Genomic DNA, 26666 nt, shown 5'->3' with positions numbered 1-26666 from the left:
TGACAACCTCGGCCTTTGCATGTTTTTTTTTTGTTTTTGTTTTTGTTTTCGTTTTTGTTTTTTTTTTTGAGACGGAGTCTTGCTCTGTCGCCCAGGCTAGAGTGCAGTGGCTGGATCTCAGCTCACTGCAAGCTCCGCCTCCCGGGTTTATGCCATTCTCCTGCCTCAGCCTCCCGAGTAGCTGGGACTATAGGCGCCCACCACCTCGCCCGGCTAGTTTTTTGTATTTTTTTAGTAGAGACGGGGTTTCACCGTGTTAGCCAGGATGGTCTCTATCTCCTGACCTCGTGATCCACCCGTCTCAGCCTCCCAAAGTGCTGGGATTACAGGCTTGAGCCACCGCGCCCGGCGGCCTTTGCATGTTTCTCTGAACTTTTTATTTTACTGGAATGGTTTTATAAAATTTAAATTTATTTCCAATCAAAACATCAATCATTTTAAAAGAGAGAGAAAAGAAGAAACCTTAAGTATATTGCAAGGTAATCAGTAGGATGTAATTATTTTCCTAACAGCCTTTTGAACCTGAGCAGAGGATCATTTTTATTCCTTAGATCTCTTAGATCAGTTATATTTGTATAATAGAGTTTACTTTTTCATATTATACTTCTAAATCTTTGTTGTCTCGTAGATGAGGTGACCAATGGATGCATTCCTGATTTACCATCCAGTTGCTTTAGAAACCAAGTTATCCAATGGCCAAGCTGGCATTCTATTTTGAAGACTGAGGGGGGTCACTTGTATTTTCATCCAGAAAGAAATATGAGCGGAGATAACAGAAGTACCTGTACCTAGATTGCGCCAGATGTTTATGTCAACAGTTTCATTTAATGTTGAAAACAACCCAGTGTGGTAGATATCAGGTGTCACCGTTGTATGATTAAGACTCACAGGGGCTAAATCACTTGCCTAAGGTGACAAAACTAGTAAATGTTAGAGCCAGAACTCAAACCCAACTCTTAGAACAAAGCCATGCTAGATGGCATTGAAGTTTTTCTTCAAAAACTAATTTTAAATCTGCCCTAGTTCTTATGAGAGGTTGACTTCAGTGGCTTCTTAGCTTTCCATTAAATGTTAATTTCTGAAAATGTAGGCATTATACAAGTTGAGCATTCCAAATCCAAAAATCTGAAACGCTCTGAAATCTGAAACTTCTTCTCACCGACATGACACTTAAAGGAAATGCTCATTGTAATATTTCAGATTTCAGATTTCCAGATTTGGGATCTTCAACATGTGAGATAATTTAGGATTCATTCCTTGTACTATTCAAATGAACCCATTTAAGAATTTCTCTCTCTCTGTCTCTTTCTCTTTCTCTCTCTCTCTCCATATATATATATATGTGTGTGTGTGTGTGTGTGTGTGTGTATATATGTGTGTTTCTGTTTGTTTTGTTTTTTGTTTGTTTTTGAGACAGAGTCTTGCTCTGTTGCCTAGGCTGGAGTGCAGTGGTGCAATCTCTGCTCACTGCATCCTCTTGCCTCCCGGGTTCAAGCAGTTCTCGTGCCTCAGCCTCCCAAGTAGGTGGGATTATGGTCACATGCCACCATGCTGGCTAATTTTTGTATTTTTAGTAGAGACAGGGTTTCATTATGTTGGCCAGGCTGGTCTCGAACTCCTGACCTCAGGTGATCTGCCCACCTCGGCCTCCCAAAATGGTGGGATTACAGGCATGAGCCACCACTCCCAGCCAAGAATATTTTTTAAAATATACAGTTGGTGCCCTATATCTGAGAGTTCTACATCTTTGTATTCTATCAACAGCTGATGAAAAATACAGTATTTGTCAGATACAGAACCCACAGACATGGATGACTTTTTGTATCTATGAGTTCCACAGGGCTGACTGTAAGACTTGAGCATCAGCAGACCCAGTGTCCACAGGGGTCCTGGAATCAGTTTTCTACAGATACTGTATTAGTCTGTTTTCACACTGCTGATAAAGACATACCTGAAGCTGGGAACAAAAAGAGGTTTATTTGGTCTTACAATTCCACATGGCTGGGGAGGCCTCAGAATCATGGCAAGAGGTGAAAGGCACTTCTTACATGGCGGCAGCAAAAGAAAAATGAGGAAGAAGCAAAAGAAGAAACCCCTGATAAACCCATCAGATCTCTTGAGACAATTTGCTATCAAGAGAATAGCATGGGAAAGACCAGCCCCCATGATTCAATTACCTCCCCCTGGGTCCCTCCCACAACACATGGGAATTCTTGGAGATACAATTCAAGATGAGAATTGGGTGGAAGCACAGCCAAACCGTATCATTCGCCCCTGGCGCCTCCAAATCTCATGTCCTCACATTTCAAAACCAATCATGCCTTCCCAACAGTCCCCCAAAAGTCTTAACTCATTTCAGCATTAACCCAAAAGCCCACAATCCAAAGTCTCATCTGAGACAAGGCAAGTCCCTTTCACCTATGAGCCTGTAAAATCAAAAGCAAGCTAGTTACTTTCTAGATACAATGGGGGTACAGGTATTGGGTAAACACAACCATTCCAAATAAGAGAAGTTGGCCAAAACAAAGGGTTACAGGGCCCATGCAAGTCCGAAATCCAGAAGGGCAGTCAAATTTTAAAGCTCCAAAATGATTTCCTTTGACTCCAGGTCTCACATCCAGGTCACACTGATGCAAGAACTGGGTTCCCATGGTCTTAGCTCCACCCCTGTGGCTTTACAGGGTACAGTCTCCCTCCCGGCTGTTTTCACGGGCTGGCATTGAGTGTCTAAAGCTTTTCCAGGCTTATGGTACAAGCTGTCGGTGGATCTACCATTCTGAGGTCTGGAGGATGGTGGCCCTCTTCTCACAGCTCCACTAGGCAGTGCCCCAGTAGAGATTCTGTGTGGGGGACTCTGACCCCACATTTCCCTTTGACACTGCCCTAGCAGAGGTTCTCCATGAGGGCCCCAACCCTGCAATCATCTTTTGCCTGGGCATCTAGGCATTTCCTTATGTTTTATGAAATCTAGGCGCACGTTCTCAAACCTCAATTCTTGACATCTATGCACCCACAGGCTCAACAAGGCTTGGGGTCTTCCACCCTCTAAAGCCACAGCCCAAGCTATACGATGGCCTCTTTTAGCCACAGCTGGAGTGGCTGGGACACAGGGCACCAAGTCCCTAGGCTACACACAGCAAAGGGACCCTGTACCCAGCCCACAAAACCGCTTTTTCTCCCTGGGCCTCTAGGCATGTGATGGGAGGGGCTGCCTTGAAGGTCTCAATATGGCTTGGAGATTTAACATTAGGCTCCTTGCTACTTATGCAAATTTCTGCAGCCGGCTTGAATTTCTCCCCAGAGAATGGGTTTTTCTTTCTGACGCATAGTCAGGCTGCAAATTTTCCAAACTTTTATGCTCTGCTTCCCTTATGAAACCAAATGTTTTTAACAGCACCCAGGTCACCTCTTGAATGCTTTGCTGCTTAGAAATTTCTTTTACTAGATACCCTAAATCATCTTTCTCAAGTTCAAAGTTCCACAGATCTCTAGGGCAAGGGTAAAATGCCGCCAGTCTCTTTGCTAAAATATAAGAAAAGTCATCTTTACTCTAGTTCCCAGCAAGTTCCTCATCTCCATCTGAGACCACCTAGGCCTGGACCTTATTGTCCATGTCGCTGTCAGCATTTTGGGCAAAGCCATTCGACAAGTTTCTAGGAAGTTCCAAACTTTCCCACATTTTCTTGTCTTCTTTTGAGCCCTCCAAACTGTTCCAGCCTCTGCCTGTTACCCAGTTCCAAAGTCGCTTCCACATTTTCAGGTATCTTTTCAGCAACGCCCCACTCTACTGGTACCAACTTACTGTGTTAGTCCATTTTCATGCTTCTGATAAAGACATACCTGAGACTGGGCGTTTTACAAAAGAAAGAGGTTTAATGGGACTTACAGTTCCATATGGCTGGGGAGGCCTCAGAATCATGGCGGGAGGCAAAAGGCACTTCTTACATGGCAGCAGCAAGAGAAAAATGAGGAAGAAGCAAAAGCAGAAACCCCTGATAAACCCATCGGATCTCATGAGACTTAATTCACTATCACGAGAATAGCACAGGAAAGACTGGCCCTCATGATTCAGTTACATCCCCCTGGGTCCCTCCCACAACACATGGGAATTCTGGGAGATACAATTCATGTTGAGATTTGGGTGGGGACACAGCCAAACCATATCAGATACCAAGGCACAACTGTATATATAATTTTTGTCATAATTGAGATACAGCATTTCTCCTTAGTTGATAGATTCTTTTCCATTTATCTGGCTTATGAGTTTAAGAACTTTTCTGATTTTATACCTTTATGAATTGTTTAAATATAGTGACAGGTCTTTTGAAAAGTTCTGTGGGAGTTGATAGTCATTTTTATGCCGAGAGATAAAAACAAGGCATTTGCCATATGTCTGTTGCAAAGAGTTATACTTACTTTGAAAAAGATGGTGTGATTGTGTGCATCCAAATTGTGAATCCTCTTTGCTGGTAAGACAGTTTCAAAGATGACACCTGGTAAATGTGGTATCTCCTTTTTTTTCTGTTAAAGTGATGGACTAAGTGGAAAATGATTGAGAATATAGTGGGTTCCTTGAAACAAGGTATATCGTTTCCAAGTAGTTGAGGGTCCCATGAAGTATTTCAGTTTATATCTTTTGTGCTGTTAAAACTGCCTGGCTTAGAAGTAAATTAGATTGATACCAGAAGGACCCTTCAGAAGCTCAGCGTTTTATTTCTTTTCATGTGTTTTCTTTGTTTTATTCTAGAACCTAGAAATTGTTTTATTAACTTTTCAGAATTACAGTTTACTGAAATATGCTTTATAAACAGAAATTGAGTAATAGTACTCTAGTTCTAACTTAGTCACTTCTAAATTGAACCAAATGTTACTTGAGTTACCTTAGACTCAAGGGTGTTTGTGGGGGCTGTCAGGGGAGGTAAAGAAGAGGGTATGAGAGGAAAAAGGGAGGGAGGAGAGAACGAAAATGAACAAGAACATATGTGTGTCTCTTTCTGTTTAGCCTAATACTAATGGAGTTAGTTGGGAGCGTCAATTATGGTTGTGATTTTTAAAGGTGTTGGTTGGTATAATAGGAAATTTAGCCCTAGATATTCAACAGCTTTCTTGCTGCTTCTAATTGGGATGGACAGTAAGCTGGTAGTCCCTCACCTGGCAGTAAATTGTGTCCTTTAACCATAAACAAATTAATCTGACATCTGGTATTTACTGAAATAACCAGAGTTGCTCATTCAGAAAATGTAACCAAAGTTACATTTCTAACATATTTTCTGCCAAGTATGTTGTACATAGAAGTTCACCTTGTAAACAGCTGAGTAACTTATTTAATATAAAAATTGTTTTAGTTTTAGAAATCTTGACCTCTCAATTGTAATTGAAAATTTGGAAATAATTCTCTGATACTTTAATCATAATGGCCCAGGTTCCTGATATTCAGAATTCAATTGCCAAGTGCCAAAAGCAAGCCAAACAAAGGTGATTCGTACACTGGTCCCTCAAAAATGATTTTTTGGCCAGGCGCAGTGGCTCACACCTGTAATCCCAGCACTTTGGGAGGCTGAGGTGGGCGGATTACTTGAGGCCAATTCAAGACCAGCCTGGCCAACATGGTGAAACCCTGTCTCTACTAAAAATACAAAAATTAGCCAAGCGTGGTGGCACGTACCTGTAATCCCAGCTACTCTGATGGCTGAGGTATGAGAATTCTTTGAACCTGGGAGGCGGAGGTTGCAGTGAGCCAAGATTGTGCCACTGCACTCCAGCCTAGATGACAGAGCAAGACTGCCTCAAAAAAAGAAAAAAAAATGATTTTTTAGTTGCTGCCTTAGTCCCTTTGGACTGCTGTAACAAAAATAACAAACGGAGTGGCTCGTAAACAACAGAAATGTATTCCTCACAGTTTGGGAGGCTGGGAAGTCCAAGATCAGGGCACCAGCAGATTCACTGTCTGCTGGCTTCTTGATTCATAGCTGGCTATCTTTTCCCTATGTCGTCAGGTGGCAGAAGGGACAAGGGTGTTCTCTCAGGCTTCTTTTATAAGGGTACTAATAAAAGAGGGCTCCACCCTCATGACCTAATCGTCTCCCGAAGACCCCATCTCCTAACACAATCATGTTGGGGGGGTTGAGATTTCACATATAAATTGGTAGAAGGTTGGAGATGGGGGAACACATATATTCAGTTCATAGCAATTGCCTTTGGAAGATTTGTAGCATGTAGAGTTTTGGTTCCTTCTACCAAAGGAGCTTTTTTATATTCTCATGAGCAGAAGGACTAAATTTTATAAACTTAAGAGACTTTGTGACAGAAATGTTTGGATGCTACATTATAGAATGGCTTTTGAAGACCATTTTAAAATTTGAATAATCCCAGAATATTCAGAGTATTTGATTGGCATTAACAAATGTTTTTACTTTCAGACATGTTTTCCAAAACTTTGATTTATATAAGCAAATTTTTTAAGAGTCTGTGTACTTATTAGTCTAATTCTACTCCTGCTTATTTAGGATGTTTATCCAGCCAGAGGGCCATGAAACAAAAATATTGCATTTTTCTGGAATAATAGGAATTAGGAAGCCAGAACAAACCCTAACTGGTGGCAACTTTTTAAAATGAGGCAAAAGCAGGCCAAATTTTTTTAACCTGTGAGAAAACAGGTGAAATTAGAGAACTGGCCTGATACTGAAAAGAGACCTGCAGGAGGAGAGGGTAGAGGTGTTGATTTGACAGAAACATGGTGGGGTTTCTCATATAACCTGTGCTAACATATAGGTTCCCTGGCCAGTCTACAAAAACCCATGTAATAGCTGAAAGAAGAGATGGTTCCGTTATTTTTAAAATGTAGGCAACAAGATCACTGCACACAAGTGCAATAGTAATTGAATAAAACAGGAGTCCTGCACTGAATAAGAAATATCTTCCTCAAAGTTCTATAAACCCCCAAAAGATCACACCAGCAATCGATCCAAACCAAGAAGAAATCTTTGAATTCCAGATAAAGAATTCAGGGGGCTGATTATTAAGCTATTCAAGGAGATACCAAAGAAAGGTGAAAATCAACTAAAAGAAATTCTTCCTCAAGGTTCCCCCTCTTCTACAGCCAGATGCCCTTCGTCCGCCATCTTTTATCACCATGCTTCTCAAAAAAGAACCCTCCTGCAGTAAGCTTTCTTGTTATAGCTCCTCAGATTCTTTCCCTCATCTTGCCTTTAGATTACCTGATGGCTATGTGCCTAGGTAATGATCTTTTTGCAAAGAATTACCCAGGTGTTCTTTGAACTTCTTTTATTTGGATGCCTAAATCTCTAGCAAGGCCAGGGAAGTTTTCCTCAGTTATTCCCTCAAATAAGTTTTCCAGACTTGTAGATTTCTCTTCTTCCTCAGGGACACCAGTGATTTGTAGGTTTTTCCATTCAACATAATACCAAATTTCTTAGAAGCTTTGTTTATTTGTTTTATTCTTTTTTCTTCGTCTTTTTCTGATCGGATTAATTCAAAAACCTTGTCTTCCAGCTCTGAAGTTCTTTCTTCTACTTGTTGTAGTCTGTTGTTGAACCTTTCCACTGCATTTTGTATTTATCTAAGTGTGTCTTTCATTTCCAGAAATTGTGGTTGCTTTTTCTTTATGATATCTATCTCTCTGGAGAATTTTTCATCCATATCCTATTTTTTTTTCTAATTTCTTTTAGTTGATTTTCACCTTTCTTTGGTATTCCTTGAATAGCTTAATATCAACCTCAATTCTTTATCTGGCAATTCAGAGATTTCTTCTTGGTTTGGATCTATTGCTGGTGTGATCTTTTGGGGGTGTTATGGAACCCTCTTTTGTCATATCACCAGAATTACTTTTTTGGTTCCTTCTCATTTGGGTAGACTAATTGAGAGGTCTGAAACTCTTGTCCGATGGGGCGATCCTTTGATTTGGCACTCTCCTCCTTCCCCAAGGGGGATTGTTGGGGCTTCCTGAAGCTGGACTGCAGTGATTGTTATTGCTCTTCTGAGTCTAGCCACCTGGTGGGGCTACCAGGCTCCAAGCTAGTGCTGGGGGATGTCTGCAAAGAATCCAGTGATGTAATCCATCTTTAGGTCTCCCAGCCATGGATACCAGCACCTGCTCTGGGAGAGGTGGCAGAGAAGTAAAGTAGACTCTGTAAGAGTCCTTGGTTGTAGGTATGTTTAGTGTGCTAGCTTTCTTGAATGCTGGTTATGCTAGCAATGAAGTTGTCACTTGGACACCCTCAGGACCTCTGGTTAGCCAGGATGTTGCAGACAGTGGAATTAGGTATTGTCTTCTCCTTCTTGGGATCAGGGTTTATTCTGTCCTGGGTTGCTGTAATGGCCTGAGTTTGTTGGCCTCCAGCCAGGAAGTGGCACTTTCAGGACAGCGTCAGCTTTGGTACTAGTAGGTGGCTCCAAGCCTTGTGCTGAGATGGCCAGGGTAAGTATTTTGGTTTCTCCAGTGATGGGTGGGGCCATAAAGTTCCCAAGAGTTTCTGTGTTTGTGTTTGGCTACGAGGGTGGGTAGGGAAATACTATCAGATGGGTTTGGTTTAGGTGGGTCTGGGCTCAGACTCTCCTTCGGTGGGGCTTGCCACAGCCACTGTAGGGGGCAGGTGGTGGTTCTCAGGCCAATGGTATTATGTTCCAGAGGGGATCTTCACTGCCTCTACTGTGTTATATAGTTTGCCAGGGAAGTGGCAGATAGTCAGTAGCGAGAGGCTTCACCCAGCTTTCAGGCAGTTGGCGAAGCCAGTCTCACTCCTGTAATGCCCTGCTCAAACCTTGCCACAGGCCGTGAGCTACCCTGCTACGGCTTTTGGACCTCACCCCTCCCCATCTGCCCACTGGGTCGGTGGGGGCTCATGTGTTCTGCCCTCGCTTACTCACTTGTATCCACAGCAGCTCCTGCTTGTCCTCCAGACTCTAAGAAAATTTGTGCCCGGTTGAAACCACTACGAATTTCAGTTGAGAGCTTCCTTTGCCCCATGACCCCTCCCCAGTTCATCTAGCTGCCTTCCCTGAGGGACCCTGTGAGATGTAGTCACAGATGGCTTCCTAGGGCTCAAGCTGGAGACTGAGATTGCTTTCAAGGCACTTCCCACTGCTACTTGTACTTTTATATTTCGCATGACTTCCTAAACCCATTTCAGCCCTAGGGAAGGTTAAATCCTTCTCCTGTCATCTGGATTTTCAGATTCCCCAGTAGGGATGTGTGTTCCGAGGTAGGTTTTCCCCCCTCACACTTTGAGAACTCAGTTTTTTACCTGCTTTGAGGAATTTGTAGTGGCGTGCCCACTTCTTTCAAAGGATCTGTGAACTCTTTCAGTTTTGCCAGTACGTTCCCATGGTGGTTCTTGAAGCAAAAGATCACAGTGTGAGTCTCTTCACGTTGTTTTGTCCATGCATATGGGAGCTACATGTTAGCCCTGTCTCCTATCCACCATCTTCCAACTAGTGCATTTCTTTCCATTGCTTTTCTTCCTTAGTAGCTTTGCTAAAGGTTTTGTTAAACATGTGTTTCTTAGGTCAACATTAGTGATTTTTCTAAGTGGAAAATAATTACCACTATTTCCACTTAGAAGACAGACCGTTACAGAATAATACACTGATATTTCTGAATATCATGGACATCTTTTTTTAAATTGTAATAGAGTGAGAATTCTCTTAGAATAGATATTGGTTTACAGTATGGGCCAGGACTGTGAATGGTTATCTCCATTTAAAGCCTACTGTAAAAGTTCAGTGTTAGGCTGGGCGTCGTGGCTCACGTCTCTCTCTAATCCCAGCACTTGAGAGGCCAAGGCAGGCGGATCGCTTGAGCCCAGGAATTTGAAACCAGCCTGGGCAACATAGGGATACCCTGTCTCTCCAAAAACTACAAAAAAATCAGCCAGGCATGGTGGCACATGCCTGCATTCCCAGCTACTCAGGAGGCTGAGGTGAAAGGATGGCTTGAGCCCAGGAGGCAGAGCTTGCAGTGAGCCAGGATTATACCACTACACTCCAGCCTGGGCAATAAAGCAAGACTTTGTCACACACACACACACACACACACACACACACACACACACAAATCAATTTTATATTGGTATCTTGTACATACATGTGCTGATTATTGTGTCTTATGTCACATTTCTCTCTTCCCTGCCCCACAACCCTACAAAAAACAAAAAAAGCTAGAACTAGTTATCATTATGTCTTTTTCAGAAAACTAGCTGATGGAAGAATGTTCAAAATATACCTGTCACAGTAATTTAGGATCTTCACTTAGTGATCTTTTTACTTTCGGATTTGGGGGTTTTACTCAATGTTAGAACCGTGTGTAGGAAAGAACAGTTTGTAAAATAAATGACTTATATTGATGTTATTTAAATATAACTTGTTCTTCTCTATTACATAAAATTATGTCCATGTTAGGAAGGGATTAAAAAATCAGTATTTTTTCCCCCAGGAGAAAATGTGCCTCAGCTGGGTCTACAAAGGGCTGAAAGGATGTCAGAGTGTGAGAGCTCTTAAAGACTATCCTGATGTTGTTAGTAAATTGCTGTCTACAAGAGAGATGCACATACGGCTAGAATTTTTTAACCTGTGACTGACACTATTGGTGAAGTTAAATGCAGGCTGTCTGTAATCTTGTAGGTATTGACCCCTGTGATTCAACTCATGTAATTGCTGTTAGCATGTGTCAGCAATTCTTTTTCTTTTCCTTTCTTTTTGAAATGGTGTCACTCTGTTACCTAGGCTGGCCTCGAACTCTTGGGCTCAACCATTCCTCCCACCTCAGCCTCCCAAGCAGCTGGGACTATAGGCATGTGCCACCATACCTGGCTTGTCGGCAATTGTTGACAATTGATAAAAACTTTTATGTCGTAGAAACAGTATTTCTCTTCCCACAGAAATCTTTTGGATTTCAACAAAATTGAAGCCTATTGGTACAAGATAAACCACAGAAAGTACAACCTACCTTTATAATGTATTTGTAATATATATATAGCACTTTGGGCTTAATGAGATATTGAATATAATATATTTGTGTCTTTAACACAATGCCTGGTAAGCTAGAACATGTTAGAGAGAAACAGATACTCACTAAAGTTAAGCCAAAAAAAGGTACTTATTCTAAGGATATTAGGTTGTTTCCTGGACCCCAAGGGCAGGCAGGCATCAGGGCCACTATTCATGGTTGTGTGGGTTAGCCTCTGCACAACTTTAAGCAGTAGTACAGCCAGGCCTTAGAAACAATCTAGAATGAGAAACTAAACCACTGTTAGGCTAGTCCCTCTGTTTCCCCTCTGCTCCTGGCTGTTTGTGTGCTTTATTCTTCACTCTGGAGACTGGCACTCTCCATTTCCCAGTCCCTGAATACACACACAAGACAGCTCAGCTACAGTATGTTTATTTGATTCAAGGAAGCTCTGAGTCTGAATTTCAAACATCCAGGAAGGAAATCTGGTCCTGCTTGGGTCTAGTGTGTACCCCTGGACTATCTAATGAGGCAGCACAATGGAACCATGTTATATAAGCCTGGCTGTTCCTACTATTACCATATATGGAATTAGAAGGTTGCAGAAATAGTCCCAAAGCTGGGGAAGGGCTTGGCAAACATTGGTGTATATTTTACTTGAGCATATAGTAAATATTTAATAAGCATTGTTAATTTTATTTCCTCTTTTTCTTACAAAGTATTATGCCACAAAGTACAGGTTTCAAGAACGTATTTTAGCAAATAGATATTAATAGGTCTTGTAAATTCCATACATATTTATTGCAAGATAACATAGGACCTTTATTAGATAATCAGAATATGTAGGATTTTATGATATGTTACATGAAATGCTGCTGCTTTTTCTTAGTAAAACATGTTCTAACTAGGGTAGGAGTTTTCTGTTAAATCTCACTTGATATCATCAGGATGGTTTTAATTTCTTTTTTTCTTTCTTTTTCTTTTTTTTTTTTGAGATGGGGTTTCACTCTGTTGTCCAGGCTGGAGTACAGTGGTGGGAGTACAGTGGTGTGATCATAACTCACTGCAGCCTCAGACTCCTCCTAGACTCAAGCTATCCCCCCACCTCAGCTTCCCAAGTAGCTGGGACTTCAGGCACATGCCACCACACCCAACTAAATTTTTGTGTGTGTGTGGAGACAAGGCCTTGCTATATTGGCCAGGCTGGTCTCGAACCACGCCCCTCCGACCTCAGCTTCCTAAAGCTCTGACATTAAACCATGAACAGCCTTAATTTCTTGATGTTCCTCCATCTCTTTGCTCTAACAATGCTACTGTGGCCCAGAATGATAGCCTCTCTCAAGTCATCCCACGTGTCCCACCCCAACTCCTAGACTGTTTGTTCAAATTTTTCTCATGCTTTAAGACATAACCTAAATGTCATACCCTTACAGGAAGGCTTTCCCAGACCACTCACCCAGAGGCAGTGTTTGCCTCTCCTGAATTCCTATTGTACCTTATCCATACATGTCTCGTGGCACGATAAGCTTTAGAGTATAGCTTAGATACTTTCTAAAATCTTGGTAACCAATATTTAGATATTGGTCTCAAAAGAGATAGGGTCTTTGTGATCTGAACAGCCTCAGGACCTTGGAGTTTATATGGGTTACATCACCACAGATTCGGACTTGCAGGGTTTGGCCTGAAACTTCCAGACAAATTCCATGGATGTAACCAGATGACTATTCAAAGGGGAGAAGTGCCATTACCCCATTTATTACCTCCCTCGTCACAGGAATCTTGACTGTGAGGGATCAGGTTTCTTTGTTTTCTGAAAGAAACACAGAAAGCAAACTTTTACCAGCTATAAAGATTTTGAGTGAGAAGTTCTATAGATGTTAACTTTTCCTTAATTGTAGCTTATCTTTTGGAATAGAGGAGCACCCAGATTTTTATAGAACTTAGAAACAGCCAGTTGGCTTCCCGTAAGAAAGGAAAAGCTATTACTGATCATTGTTGGAATTGATCAAGGGTCTCTTCCATAATCTGTATTTGTAATAATATCACAGATACTTTATACGTTCACCCCCTTTGCTCTTTTTAAATAAAGATATTCTGATCAGCAGTTTAAAGGACAGTATTATATTGTTCCGTGTTCATTTTTTCTTCCCTCTATTTTTATTTGGATAAATGGCTGTAAGAAATAGAATTTTTTCTTCCTGCTATTCCTTTTCCCCCTTCCTTCTTTCGTTTATATCTAAATATGATATTTCTTTAGTCTCCTGCATAGAGGGAACTTTTCGATGGGATGAAAGTTACAACTTTCTGAAAAAGTAGATATCTACTATGATCGGTGTAATTTCTGCTTTTTGGAAATAATTATTTCTAGTGGGTTTGAATGGGTTGTTTTCCGCTTATTAAATATTGACATTTAAGTCACCATCTTTGTCTCTTCTAATAAAACAGATTTTTAAAAATCAAATAATTGTAAAATTGTTTTAGTTTTGGAATCTTGAACCTATAAAAATAATCTTTGAATACTATAACACAGTCTGAAAATTCTAATGTCTTGCATTGATGTCCATTTCATAATATGTTTGCCTTGTTTCCACAGCCAGATCATTTATTCACAGCAGACTGGTTTTTTAAAAAATTTCCTTTTGCAGTCCCATTGTTTACTAGTAGTGCTAAGTTGTACTAATAACAGTAATAATAAGTACTGAGCCTTTTCATAACCTCCCCATCTGAGATAGGTATTATTCCATTTCATAAATGAAGTTCAGAGAGGTTAACATTTGCCTAAAGTCATAGGTAAGCATTCTTATAGACATCATGATATCTTACCCTGAGTATTTCAGTTTGAAGCTTCTGAAAATAAAAACATTTTACATACCCACAATAACAATTACAAGACAAAAAAGCTAATAATTCCCTAATTTCACCTCATTTTCAGCCATTTTAAAATGTCCTATAAATGTTTTTGTACTAAAAAAAAAAAAAAAACTAGGATATGATCAGGATTCATATGTTACCTGCTGGGGCGCAGTGGCTCACACCTGTTATCCCGGCACATTGGGAAGCCAAGGCGGGTGGATCACTCAAGGTCAGGACTTCGAGACCAGCCTGGCCAACATGGTGAAACCCCATCTCTACTAAAAATACAAAAAATTAGCCAGGCGTGGTGGCGTGTGCCTGTAACCCCAGCTACTTGGGAGGCTGAGGTAGGAGAATCACTTGAACTTAGGAGGCGGAGGTTGCAGTGAGCTAAGATCATGCCACTGCACTGCAGCCTGGCAATGAGACTCTCTGTCTTTAAAAAAAAAAAAAAAAAAAAGTTACCTTGAATTATTACATCTTGTGTTTTTTAAAATCTAAAATACATAATCCCTTTACCTTTTGGGAGGGGTGGGGTGTACTAATTGTTCTTATCTGATCATTCCTTCTGCATTTGTTAAATGGCTTCTTTTTAGCAGGAGTGGAGGTAAAGTAAAACTTCCCTTCAACTGGGTGCTAAATAATATGTGATGAATGAATAGATTCATTTACTAGCTAATCACGAAAGCAGTACTTACATATAAATTCTACAGTTAAAGTACAGTCAGCCCTCTGTATCCATGGATTTATATCCCCAGATTCAGTAAACTGTGGATTGAAACCCAACCGTGGATGGTGAAGGATCAGATTTTCTTTGTTTTCTGAAAGAGAACTAAAACTACTAAATTTGTAAATGGTGGCAAACTTTCACCATCTATAAAGATTTTGAGTGAAAACTTGTATAGATGTTAACTTTTTCTTAATTGTGGGTTATCTTTTGGAATAGGGAAGCACCCAGATTTACATCTCAGGATTCAGCCAACTATGGACTGAAACCCAGTAGCTGTGGATTAGGACTGTGAGGACTGTGATGGATACAGAGGGCTGATTGTACTGCCTCATTTTGTATAAGGCCTCATTATATGCCTCATTGCATATGTATCTGAACATACACCGATTTTGTTATCCTCGAGTGGGGTCCTGGAACCCTTGTGGATATGGAGGGCCGACTGTTAAAGCTATGTTGAAAGAAAAGAAACTTTCAAGAAAAAGGCTGTTCAAGACAGAATGTAATGATGCCCAGCTTTGCAGTAAACAATATGTAGTCGCAATATCATAAACATTATATGCTGATTTTTAGTTTTGGAACCAATCAACCTTGTAGCTTCACTATAGTTACAAAAGGAATGTAATAGTTGTCAACTTTGATAGTAGAGTTTAGAAGGTAGAAGTATAAGGAGGAGAGAAGGAGGGAAGAATATAAAGTCCTGATATCAAATAGATATTGTCTGTAGTTGATAAATAAGAAATATAGGGGTATAACTGTATTGATGATAGTTACAAAGAAGTTATGTAGAAGAACTAAAAACAGTGCTGTAATTCCTATAATCTGGGGGAAAGATGAGTAGCCTCCTTGTCTGTAATAGTAGGAAGTCAACTTTTTTCTAAAAGTTGGTATATTATATTTAGACAACATTGTCTAAAATTTGGTATATTAAGAAATGACTATGTATGCATATTATCTAGAGAAAAAAGGTAACCCCCAAAACGACTAAAATCAAAGAGTTTAAAAGCAATTGCTATGGTGTGAGGATGGGGTAACAGGGACTTGAGGAGACAGGACTATTGCTCTTACAATATTTTTCTATATTTGATTTTTTAACCACATGCAAATATTTGATAATTACAAGTTCTGATTCTTTTTAATAGCAATAAAAACTTGAGTTACATTTTTTTTCCTTCAGACACACTGTTCTTGCTTCTTATATCTGGTTTCATTCTGTATATACAGCCCAGTAATTCCAGTTATGTGTAGGTCAGAGTCAGTATGCATTTGATTGACATAAGCTGAATGAAAAAAACCATATATATTGCGTTTCTTCCTTATTAACTTAAGGGTCATCTAAATTCATACCAAGTTGTCTTTTATTAAATTAGGTAAATTGGAAAACTAAAGGTTATCTGAATTAGTGATTTGCATATTTAAGCATCTTAGGACAAAAATTGGCATATTTAAGGTTTTGTTTTTGCTTTACTTTTAGTAGCTTTATTTTGAGGTGTAATTTAAACAATAAAATTTACTAAGAGTACAGTGAATTTTCGTAATTGTATACAATCATGTAACCTATAGCTTAGTCAAGATAGAGAATGATTTTATCACCTCATCCATTACAGATGTTCCTCAACTTACATTGGGGTTACATCCAGATAAACCCATTGTTGTAAATTGAAAATAGTGTGTTTTTTACTTAACAATATTTTCAACTTATGGGCTTATCCGGATGTATCCCCCGTAATAAATTGAGGAGCACATGAAAGTGTATTGCTTTCCCACGTCATAAAGTCAAAAAATCGTAAGTCTAACCCTCGTAAGTCAGGGACCATCTGCTACTTGTGTTAGAGTTCACCTCATCATTTGACCAGTTCTTGGCTCTTACCAATGATGCTCTGTGAATATTGGCATGCAAGTCTGTGTGTGGACATGTTTTCATTTCTCTTTGGTAAATATCTAAAAGTAGGATTGCTGGGTCATATGGTGAGTGTATGTTTAACTTGAAAACGCCAAACTGCTTTCCAAAGTAGCTGTACCATTTTATATTCCCACCAGCAACATTGGAGAGTTTCAGTTGCTTCACATCCTCAGCAACACTTGGTATTGTCCACCTTTAATTTAGTCATTCTAGTAGGTATGTAATATCTCATGGTTTGAATTTGTATTTTCCTAATGAGTAATTGAACATCTTTTAATATGCTTGTTGGCCATTCGTGTATCTTCTTTTGTGAAGTATCTATTCAAATATTTTGCCCACTTTTTATTGGGCTTTTTCTTATTTAGTTGTAAGAGTTATATATTCATGGATCAAGGTCCTTTCTCAGATGAATGTTTTTCAAATATTTTCTCCTAATCTGTGGCTTATCATTTCATTTTCTTAACTGTCTTTCAGAGAGCAAAAGTCATTAATTTTATGAAATCCATTTTATAACTTTTTTCTTATATAGATTTATACTGTTTGTGTCCTGTTTAAGAAATCTTTGCCCAACTCAATGTCATAAAGATTTTCTCCTGTATTTTCATCTATAAATTTAATAGTTGGCTGGGCGCAGTGGCTCAAGCCTGTAACCCCAGCACTTTGGGAGGCTGAGACGGGCAGATCACGAGGTCAGGAGATCGAGACCATCCTGGCTAACACGGTGAAACCCCGTCTCTACTAAAAAATATACAAAAAACTAGCTGGGCGAGGTGGCAGGTGCCTGTAGTCCCAGCTACTCGGGAGGCTGAGGCAGGAGAATAGTGTAAACCCGGGAGGCGGAGCTTGCAGTCAGCTGAAATCCGGCCACTGCACTCCAGCCTGGGCGACAGAGCGAGACTTCGTCTCAAAAAAAAAAAAAAAATTTAATCGTTTTAGTCCTTAAGTTTAGGTTCATTTTCCTTTTCTCATAAATTTTTATATAGTGTGTGAGTTGAGGTTCACTTTTTTCCCTATTCAGACATCCACTTGTCTCATACCTTTTTCCCTATTTATTAATCTAGCACCTGTGTCAAACATAAATTGACCATATAAGTGTTGTTCTGTTTGTGGACTATCATTCCATTATTTCATGTGTCTGTCATTAGACCAATACCACGCTGTCTTGATTTATCTAACATATAGCAAGCCTTGAAATCAGGTAGTGTAAGACCTCCAACCTTGTTATATTTAAGGAGTGTTTTGGCTGTTCTTGGTCCATTTCTTCTCTAAATGCCTGCAAGGATTTTGACTGGGATTGTTTTGAATCTGTAGATAAATTTGGGAAGAACTGGCATATTTACAATAATCAATCTTATATATGAACCATGGTATCTTCTCCATTTATTTAAGTCTTCTTTAATTTCCCTTAAAATTCTCATGATAATGCAGTATATTGTAATTTGCAGCATATAGGTCTTAGACATCTTTCACTAAACTTAATCTTAAATATTTTTAATACTATTGTAATAGATTGGGGTTTTTTTAATTTTTCTATTTATAATTCCATATATTCTATAATTTATAATTGTAATTGTAATAATTTTCTGATATATAGACACTCATTTGACTTTCGAATATTGACCTTGTAGTCTGTGACTTAATTTCACTTAATAGCTCTAATAGTTGTTTTGTAGATATCTTGGAATTTTCTATGTATAGGATCATAGTATCTGCAAATAAAGACAGTTTTTTCCTGCCTTCCGATCTTTACACTTTCCTTTTTTTTTTCATTACACTGATTTTAACTTCTAGTACAGTGTTGAAGTGGTAAGAGCAAAAATCCTTGCCTTGTTACGGATCTGAGTTAAAACAAAATCTTTCATCTTTGAGTTTTGTGTTATTTGTAGATTTTTGTAGATGTCTAATCAGGTTTAGGAAGTTCTCTTATACTTCTAGTTTGTTGAGGGCTTTTACCATTAATGAATATTGGATTTTGTTAATTGTTTTGCAGTTATTGAAATATGGCTTTCTCCATTGTTTTGTTAATATGATAAATTACATTGATTCACTTTGTTATGATTATTATCTTTTTTAATATATTGCTGGGTTGAATTTCCTAAAATTTTGTTAAATTTTGTATCTTTTTGAACATTAGAGAGATTAGTCTGTACTTCTATTTTCTTGTTTTATGTTTGCCTTGTTTTATTTTTTTCTTTCAGAATTCACCAATGAAGCAACCTAGTTCCCAACTGGGAGAGGGAGGTTTTTGTGTGTTGTGAAGCAAGGCTTATAATTATGAATTTAATCTATATAATTGATATAATCATGTATACTTGAAAAGAATGTAGTTTGCCATAGTTGAGTGTAATGTTCTATAAGTGTCAGTTAAATCAAGGTTGATGATGTTGAGGTTGCCTGTGCCTCCACTTATTTTTTCTGGTTATATTGGTTGCTGAGAGAGGGATGAAGAAAGCAAGTTATACCTCTAGCAGCAGCTTTAGTAAAGTTACATTGCAAAGAGATAACGCTTGTAAGGATAGGAGGAATTTGTTACCATGTTTTATGGTCTACCACTAAGTTCATTTTACTGTTCTCTGTACTTTTGTATATATTAGAAATTTTCTGTAATAAAATCTTAAAAACCAAACCCTCTCAGGTGATATATTCCAGGGAATGCATGTTGAAGCCACAGCATGCTTCACTGTATACAGGAAAAATATTTAGGATTTCTATTTATATTTTTTTTTACATTGTCATTTTAAAAGTTCTATTTTGGCATATGTTTTGTAGGGCAAGGCATATCCAATAGTCATAAATAATTTTAAAATATAAATGCATACATATGGGAGAGAATTATATATTATATGTTATTTTACTATTCTGGTTTTAAAATAGTAGTTTTACCCTCATGGAAAATCAGTTTTATTCCAAAAGTTATGTATCATTGGATGGTCTTGAACCTTATCTTAAATTATGTTTTTATGCAATACTTATTTTTAAATGCTTTGTTCTGTCAGGTTTTTAATTAAGAGGTGTTTTTATATTCTGAAACTCCTGAATCATGTCAGAACTTAAATTAAGGTGATAATTTTCATTTCAGGGAATGCTGAAATTACAATCTAAAATTAGGTCAGTGGTGTGCAGGCTTAAAAGGAAACAAAAACCAGCTTTTAACAAACAAGAAGTAAAAGAAACAGTGTCTTAATGTTCTGTTCCCTATATATACTTGAAATTAAGAGTATTTACTAATAATGAGTAAAAATTGGGGAGAAAGTGAGGTAATGTAATATTGGCCCTAATTATTCCTACTGAAAACCCTATCTTTTTTTTTTTTTTTTTTTTCATCTAGAATGTTTACTTCAGGTATCATTTGAATTAAGAAAACCAAAGGGAAAGCTATGATTTATAGATAGAAAATAAATTAAGAAACTAAATTACATTAATACCTTACACTAGCCTCAATTCACTTCCTAACCCTACCCCCTGAATCTCCATTGTACTTTTAAAAGAGTAAATCACAAACACATTCCAAATGCAGGTGTTAATTTTTAAACTTTACAGTACTCAGACTTACACTGTTTAGGTTTTGTACCCATTTGCTATCATTAGCTTCCTGCAGTTAGAAAAACTTACATTCCAAATTTCAGCTTTGGCAATCTGTATATTAGGAATGTATTTATTTTCCTGGATTTGAGAGAATATGTTCTTAAAGGTTTTGTTAAAAGCCTTAGTCGTGTACAGCACTTTACATTGTAAGGTGATTAATTGCTGTGTCATAAGGCAGGGATTGGACAAATGTCTTGGGAGATTTAAACACAAATTACATGTTTTGGAGGGGCTTTGTGTTTTGTAAACTTTTAGGTAATTCAGAATTTGACCACCTATCCCATTTCTTGAGCACAGTATGATTAAGATTTTCCTTAAAATAACAACTTTACAAAATTTGTTAACACCCAAATTAAAGAACAACTTCCAGTGAGGGTTCTTTTACCAGCCAGTATCATTAGGTAGGAAAATTGAATTTCTGTCCAAGTGGGATTTATATATTAAAGCAATACAGCCAGTGATATATTTGGATGTTAGGGTATTTGGCAAAGTCCCTCATGAGATATCCTTGAAGAACAGGACTTAAGAAATGTGGACTGCAGAATAATACAATTAGACTGATTTGTAATTGAGCGCCATAAACACTAATTGAATTCTTGTCATCAGCTGGGATGTAGCACGCTGCCTGTTTTTTTTTTTAAATCAGTTGTTTGAATGAGGACAGATAGTATGATGATGATGACGTTAATTCGCAGATGATGTTAATCTGGTATCCACATTCCTGAAAACTGGATAGCAGGTTTATTTAGAAAACAAAATGATCTTGATGGGTTAGAACAGGACATCTCATTAACAATGTAACTTTTTTAAAAAAATTAAAGATGGGGTCTCACTGTGTTGCCCAGGTTGGTCTTGAACTCCTGGGCTCATATGGTCCTCCCACCTGAGCCCTCCTGAGTAGCTGGGATTACAGGTGTGCACCACCATCCCCACCACATGATAACTCCTTTTTTTTTTTTTTCTGAGGTGGAGTCTCGCTTTGTTATCCAGGCTGGAGTGCAGTGGTGCAATCTCGGCTCACTCCAACCTCCGCCTCCTGGGTTCATGCCATTCTCCTGCCTCAGCCTCCCAAGTAGCTGGGACTACAGACACTGCCACCACACCTGACTAATTTTTTGTATTTTTAGTAGAGACAGGGTTTCAATCTCAATCTCCTGATTGATGTTAGCCGGGATGGTCTCAATCTCCTGACCTCGTGATCTGCCCACCTCAGCTTCCCAAGTCCTGGGATTACCTGCATGAACCACCACGCCCGGCCGATAACTCTTATTAAATTATAAATGTAAACTCTTTTCCTTTGCCTCTTCCCAAAAAAGAAACTTTAAGAATACACTGGCCAGGGGTGGTGGCTCACGCCTTTAATCCTGGCACTTTGGGAGGCTGAGCTGGGCGGATCACTTGAGCCCAGGAGTTTTGAGACCAGCGTGGGCAACAATGGCAAAACCCCATCTCTACACAAAAAATACAAAAATTTGCCGGGCGTAGTTGTGCACAACTGTAGTCCCAGCTGCTTGGGAGGCTGAGGTGAGAGAATCGCTTGCGCCTTGGAGGTGGAGGTTGCAGTGAGCCAGGGTTGTGCCACTGCATTCCAGCCTAGGTGAGAGAGTGAGACCCTGTCTCAAAAAAAAAGAAAGAAAAAAAGAAAAGGATACAGCATAAAAAATGGATTTTCCAAAGCACATATAATGAATGGCATAGATCATTTTCATTATATTTGAAAAAAGCAAGATTCAGAATTATATTCATGATTCATGTCTCAGTTTTATTGAGACAAGTCTCAATTTTGTGTTAAATATATATTAGAAAATATATAGAATAGTTCTAGATTGTATAATTAGGAATGGTTTTCTTTTTATTTTGCCTTTCTGTTTATTTCCCAATTTTCTACAACGAGCATGGAGCAAGGAGTAATAAAACACATTGAAGATAAAGTGTTTAATTTTTTTTATATGATTTAAATGTGTAGTCTAAGGATAGTTAATTTATATTGTTACAGTAAAGATTTTCTCCTTTATTTGTCTTTAATAATAGTCACCATGATACAAAAGTCAGCATCCAGCCATGGTGCTCTCTGCACAGAACAGTCTGTTACCGTTTTCTTCCTCTATTACCAGGAATCCATTGAATCCGTTTTCGTTTTTTCCCCTTTATCAAAGGTTGAGTTAATAAAAGGGAATTTACAAAGTGTTGGACTTACACTTCGTCTCGTCCAGTCAACTGATGGGTATGCTGGGCATGTCATCATTGAAACTGTGGCTCCAAACTCACCTGCTGCAATTGCAGATCTTCAGCGGGGAGATCGACTTATCGCCATTGGAGGTAATTATGCTAATATGCATTATACTTTACCTTTACAGATAAACTGCAAAGTAGGTGTGAGGTTTTTCCTCCCTTCCTTTTTCCTTGTTTCTATAATATGCATATATTACTTTTATAATGAAATAAAGTAATAAACTTTATTATAAACATTCGAAGGAGGCCTTCAAAATACATTTAAAACATACATGCCATTTTAGTTCTAACTTATAAATCTTTAAAATACTTTATTTAGACCACTTTTATATAACCACTCTATTCCTTCCCTTCCCACCTTCTACTACTCTATTTATTTTTTCTTGAATGTGAAAGTAAGGACAAATAAACAGTTAGGTTATCTTTCTGTATGACTACCACCATTGCTACTCTGAACCTAAAATTGGTCATATTAGCACTACTGCCCCCATCACTTAGCACTAGATAATGAGCAGCAGAGGAACTAACATTCCTTTTCCAGGAGGGCACATCTGAACTGTCCTGTGACCCTGTGTCATCTGAATGGCCAGCCATTTGTTAATATGTTGTTGCTCAGAATTCAGCCCAAATCACTGGTGGAAAAATGTGTCACTTACATGCCTTCCTATCACTTGGATTGTTAACAGTAAAAACTCTCTGAAGTTAGCAGATTATTTGTTTGTATATAAATGCCTAAGCAGTAGGACTCACTGTGCACAGCAGTGGAGGGAAGGTCCAAGCCTTTTCAACCTTTGTAGTACCTGTCCCATCTATTCTAGGCTTGTTGAGAGATTTCTTGAACATATGGTTGGTCACAGTTGATCTTCTCAGGGCAGTGTGATATTTTTTTTCACAGCTTAGACAATAAATAAGTTAGAACAGTTCCCAAATCAAGGTGCAGTTGTCCTTGGTTACATGTCAAAGAAACTCTGCCTTTGATTCAAATCCATCTTGACAATAAAATAATGAAAATTATTTAGTTGCATACCTGGGAGCCCAATTAAGTTACCATTTTCACATGGAATCTCTCTGATCATGGCATAAGCAGTGCTTCTCAAACTTTCCCATGTATGCCAGTCACCCAGACCTGATGTTAAAATGTGCATTCTGAATCAGGAGACCTGTAGTGGGGCCCAAGATTCTGCATTTCTCACAAACTCCTCCCAAATGATGATGCTCATGCATAAACACTTAGGGAGGCATAAAATAGACATCATTCATTATATTAATATTTAATATTTTGGTTTTACCTACAGGATAGAATTAATTTTTTTGGTCTTTTTTGGGGGTTGTGTTTCAATTACACAAGTAGTAAATACCTGTTATCAAAAATAAATTAACCTAAGCGATATAAATGTATACAGAATGAAAAAGCAAAAGTCATCCCTTGACATCTAACATTTGTTAATAATGATAACAATAGGCCGGGCTCGGTGGCTCACGCCTGTAATCCCAGCACTTTGAGAGGCTGAGGCGGGCGGATCACCTGAGGTCAGGAGTTCAAGACCAGCCTGGCCAACATGGTGAAACCTGTCTCTACTGAAAATACAAAAATTAGCTGGGTGTGGTGGTGGGTGCCTGTAATCCCAGCTACTCAGGAGGCTGAGGCAGGAGAATTGCTTGAACCTGGAAGGCAGAGGTTACAGTGAGCTGAGATCATACCATTGCAGCACTCCAGCCTGGGCAACAAGAGTGAAACTCCATCTCAAATAATAATAATTATTATTATTATTAAGATGAAGGGCAGATACAATACACATTTTTTTTTTTGAAACCTTGAGACATAACAGAAAAACTTTTGTATGTCTCTTGTTTTTTGTTTTTTTCTGTACATAAATATATGCCTTTCCCAGTTTTTGTTTAGGAAACAAAAATTTCTAAACTGCATTTTTGTAATAGTCTTTATTTCTTTCAGCGTGTTGTAAACTTTGCCCATGTCAACAGATATTTTTCAAAACATTTTTATATAGCTTTGATTCATTTATATGGGTATATAATTGGTGATAATTGAAATAAGATTGGCAGAATATTATATTTGAAACTCAAAATGGAATTCATTTTACTGTTTCCTCAACTTTTGAGTATGTTTGAAATATTCCAAAAGAAAAATCCAGACTTGAATGGTGTATTCCTGAGAGAGAGTTACAATGGCCATCTCCACAAAACACCTGATGACCGAGGAATAGATGAGACGAGGGCAGATTTTTAGTCATAAAAAGTGAGTTCAGATTGAGTTGAAGTTTTTGCCTACTGTAGATCATTAGATGGACTCATTTTTCATTTATGCATATGTCAAACTATAATTTTGCTGAGACATAGTGTGGTTAGAAGGACATAGTAGAACTTAACACTAGATAAATAATGAAGCACCATATTAGAAAGCTCTGAATTTCCATGTGATAAGTTTGTAGGCTAAAGGGGCAAAAGCTTTAGGAAAATTTGGTAGCAATATGTTTGTTGTTTAAAGTAGGGAAGGTCTGAGTGAGAGATTGCAGTAAAGGGCTGTTTATTGCTAAAGTGAAGGCCAGTTATCAGGAGGATCTGAACAGGGAAGGAAAATGGGCTGAAATCACAAGTTTGAGTTGACAGCTGAATGTTTCTAGGGAGTCAGCTATCCCTAGGATTCAGATTAAGTTAACTGGGAGTGGCAAGTTGATTGATAGTAGTGAGGACAGAGAGACAGTCAAAGAAAGGTTTTAGCTCTGCTGAAAATTTAGTCCCAAAGGAACGTCCAGGTGGTGAAGTCCAGTAGTTGGGAATGTAGAACTAGAGTGAAGAAGGGAAACCAAAGAAAAAGTTGATAGTTTTTGAAACTACTGGAGTAGCTGTAATTTACCAGGGGGAAAGCTAAAAAGGGTGAGAGAACTAGTGCCAAACTTTGGTAACAGTTGCATATAAGGTGCACGTGGTATAGGTGGAGAAAAAGAAACTAGAGGAGAGATGATCAGAACCAATTGTGTAAAGTGTTGTGGAAACAAAGAAAAAGAAAAATTTTAAAGAAAAAGCAGGAAGGAAGAAAAAGTATAAGGATAATTGATGGAGCAAAGTCAGGAAGGAGATAGGATTGGATCCAAAGTAAGTATACAAATAGACGGATACTTTCTCCTCTGAAGATGATACTAAAAATGATTGGTAGGGAAAAAAGGTAGCTTCATATTGATCTTTTTGGCAAATAAGGTGATATCATCAGAGTAAAAGAGAGTAGGGAGAGTAGACTCTAGGGAAACAGGAAAGGTTTGCAGCTGATATTTGAGAGACTTAGTTGTTTAGAGACCAATCAAAAGAATGCTAAGCAGCCCTGAACACCTTGCCAAAGATGGATGGCTAACTTCATGCAGATCCAGGTGGCAAGCTCAAGAGCAGGAAAGGGCAATAGTGGGGCTAGTAAAGCTAGGGATCAAAAAACACGAGGACAAGACAATAAAATATTGGTAAGAATATCATTGTAATCTTGAGACATAGGGTTGGATAGAAGAGCAAGTGGTATCAGGAGACCAACAGGACCATGAGAAGAAAAGAGGAATGATTGGGCCGGGAAGTTGCCTAGAAGTAGTAAGCAGACAGGATTGTAAGAGGTGAAAAATAGGAGATTGTGATCAGAGAGTAATTGAAAATGAAAGATCTTTGATGTGGACAAGTTCCAAGTGATGACCGAGTCTAAAGGCTGATCTTCCCAGACAGCTAATGTAAGAGGACACAGGTTGAGGAACCCTGAAGTCAAGTTATGAGAAGGGGGTGGTATTACTTAGATTTATTTAGGATGGCCCTAAGATCTTTGGAAAACAAAGAGCCTTCTTATTCTTTCTCTAAGTTCTACATAAAGGGATAGCTTGGGCAAGTGCTGTTTTAGAGAGTGTGGGAAGAGTGATAGGAAACAAGTAGCACCTTTCAGTGCTAACACACCTAGAATATCTATAGAAGAATACACTAGAAGCTACTAAGGTCAGGGAAGGGACAGTATGTCTGGGAGATAGAAGTGGAAAGAATATTTTTTACTGTACATCTTTTTATACCTTTCGAATTTTAAACTACGTGTAACAATTAAAAAATTAGAAAAATCAAAACTTAACATAGATATTACAGATGCATATAGTAACCAACTTGTTTAACTTCAAAGCAGTTTATCCCTTGTTCTTTCTGGTTTTGAAAAAGATGAATGTGATGGATAGAGTTGATAAAAAGAATCTGTAAAAGTATGTTATTCAGAGTATAGTATTTTGCTACATTATTTTCAAGCACTGGTCTCTTAATTTGAATCATTCATCATATGTCTTGTAATCCCTGGAGTATTTTAGAATTTCCTTCAGTGGAATCACAGCTTTCCCTAAGTCTGATATAGCCATTAATAGAAGTCTTTAAATAGA

At 38.5% G+C, this 26666-nt stretch overlaps 1 protein-coding gene across 1 annotated transcript in view; it reads left to right on the top strand.

Moving 5' to 3' along the window:
- Positions 1-26666, top strand: part of PDZD8 (PDZ domain containing 8) — a 117665-nt gene that overhangs the window by 82632 nt on the left and 8367 nt on the right. The window contains exon 4 of the mRNA XM_025396821.1: positions 22188-22350. Within this exon, the coding sequence (XP_025252606.1) occupies positions 22188-22350 (163 nt within the window). The remainder of the gene's footprint in view (positions 1-22187; positions 22351-26666) is intronic.

This window comes from Theropithecus gelada, chromosome 9 (assembly GCF_003255815.1).
Source record: "Theropithecus gelada isolate Dixy chromosome 9, Tgel_1.0, whole genome shotgun sequence".
NCBI lineage: Eukaryota > Metazoa > Chordata > Mammalia > Primates > Cercopithecidae > Theropithecus > Theropithecus gelada.
Note: the sequence above shows the minus strand (reverse complement) of the source record. Positions and strands in the feature narration are given on the sequence as shown.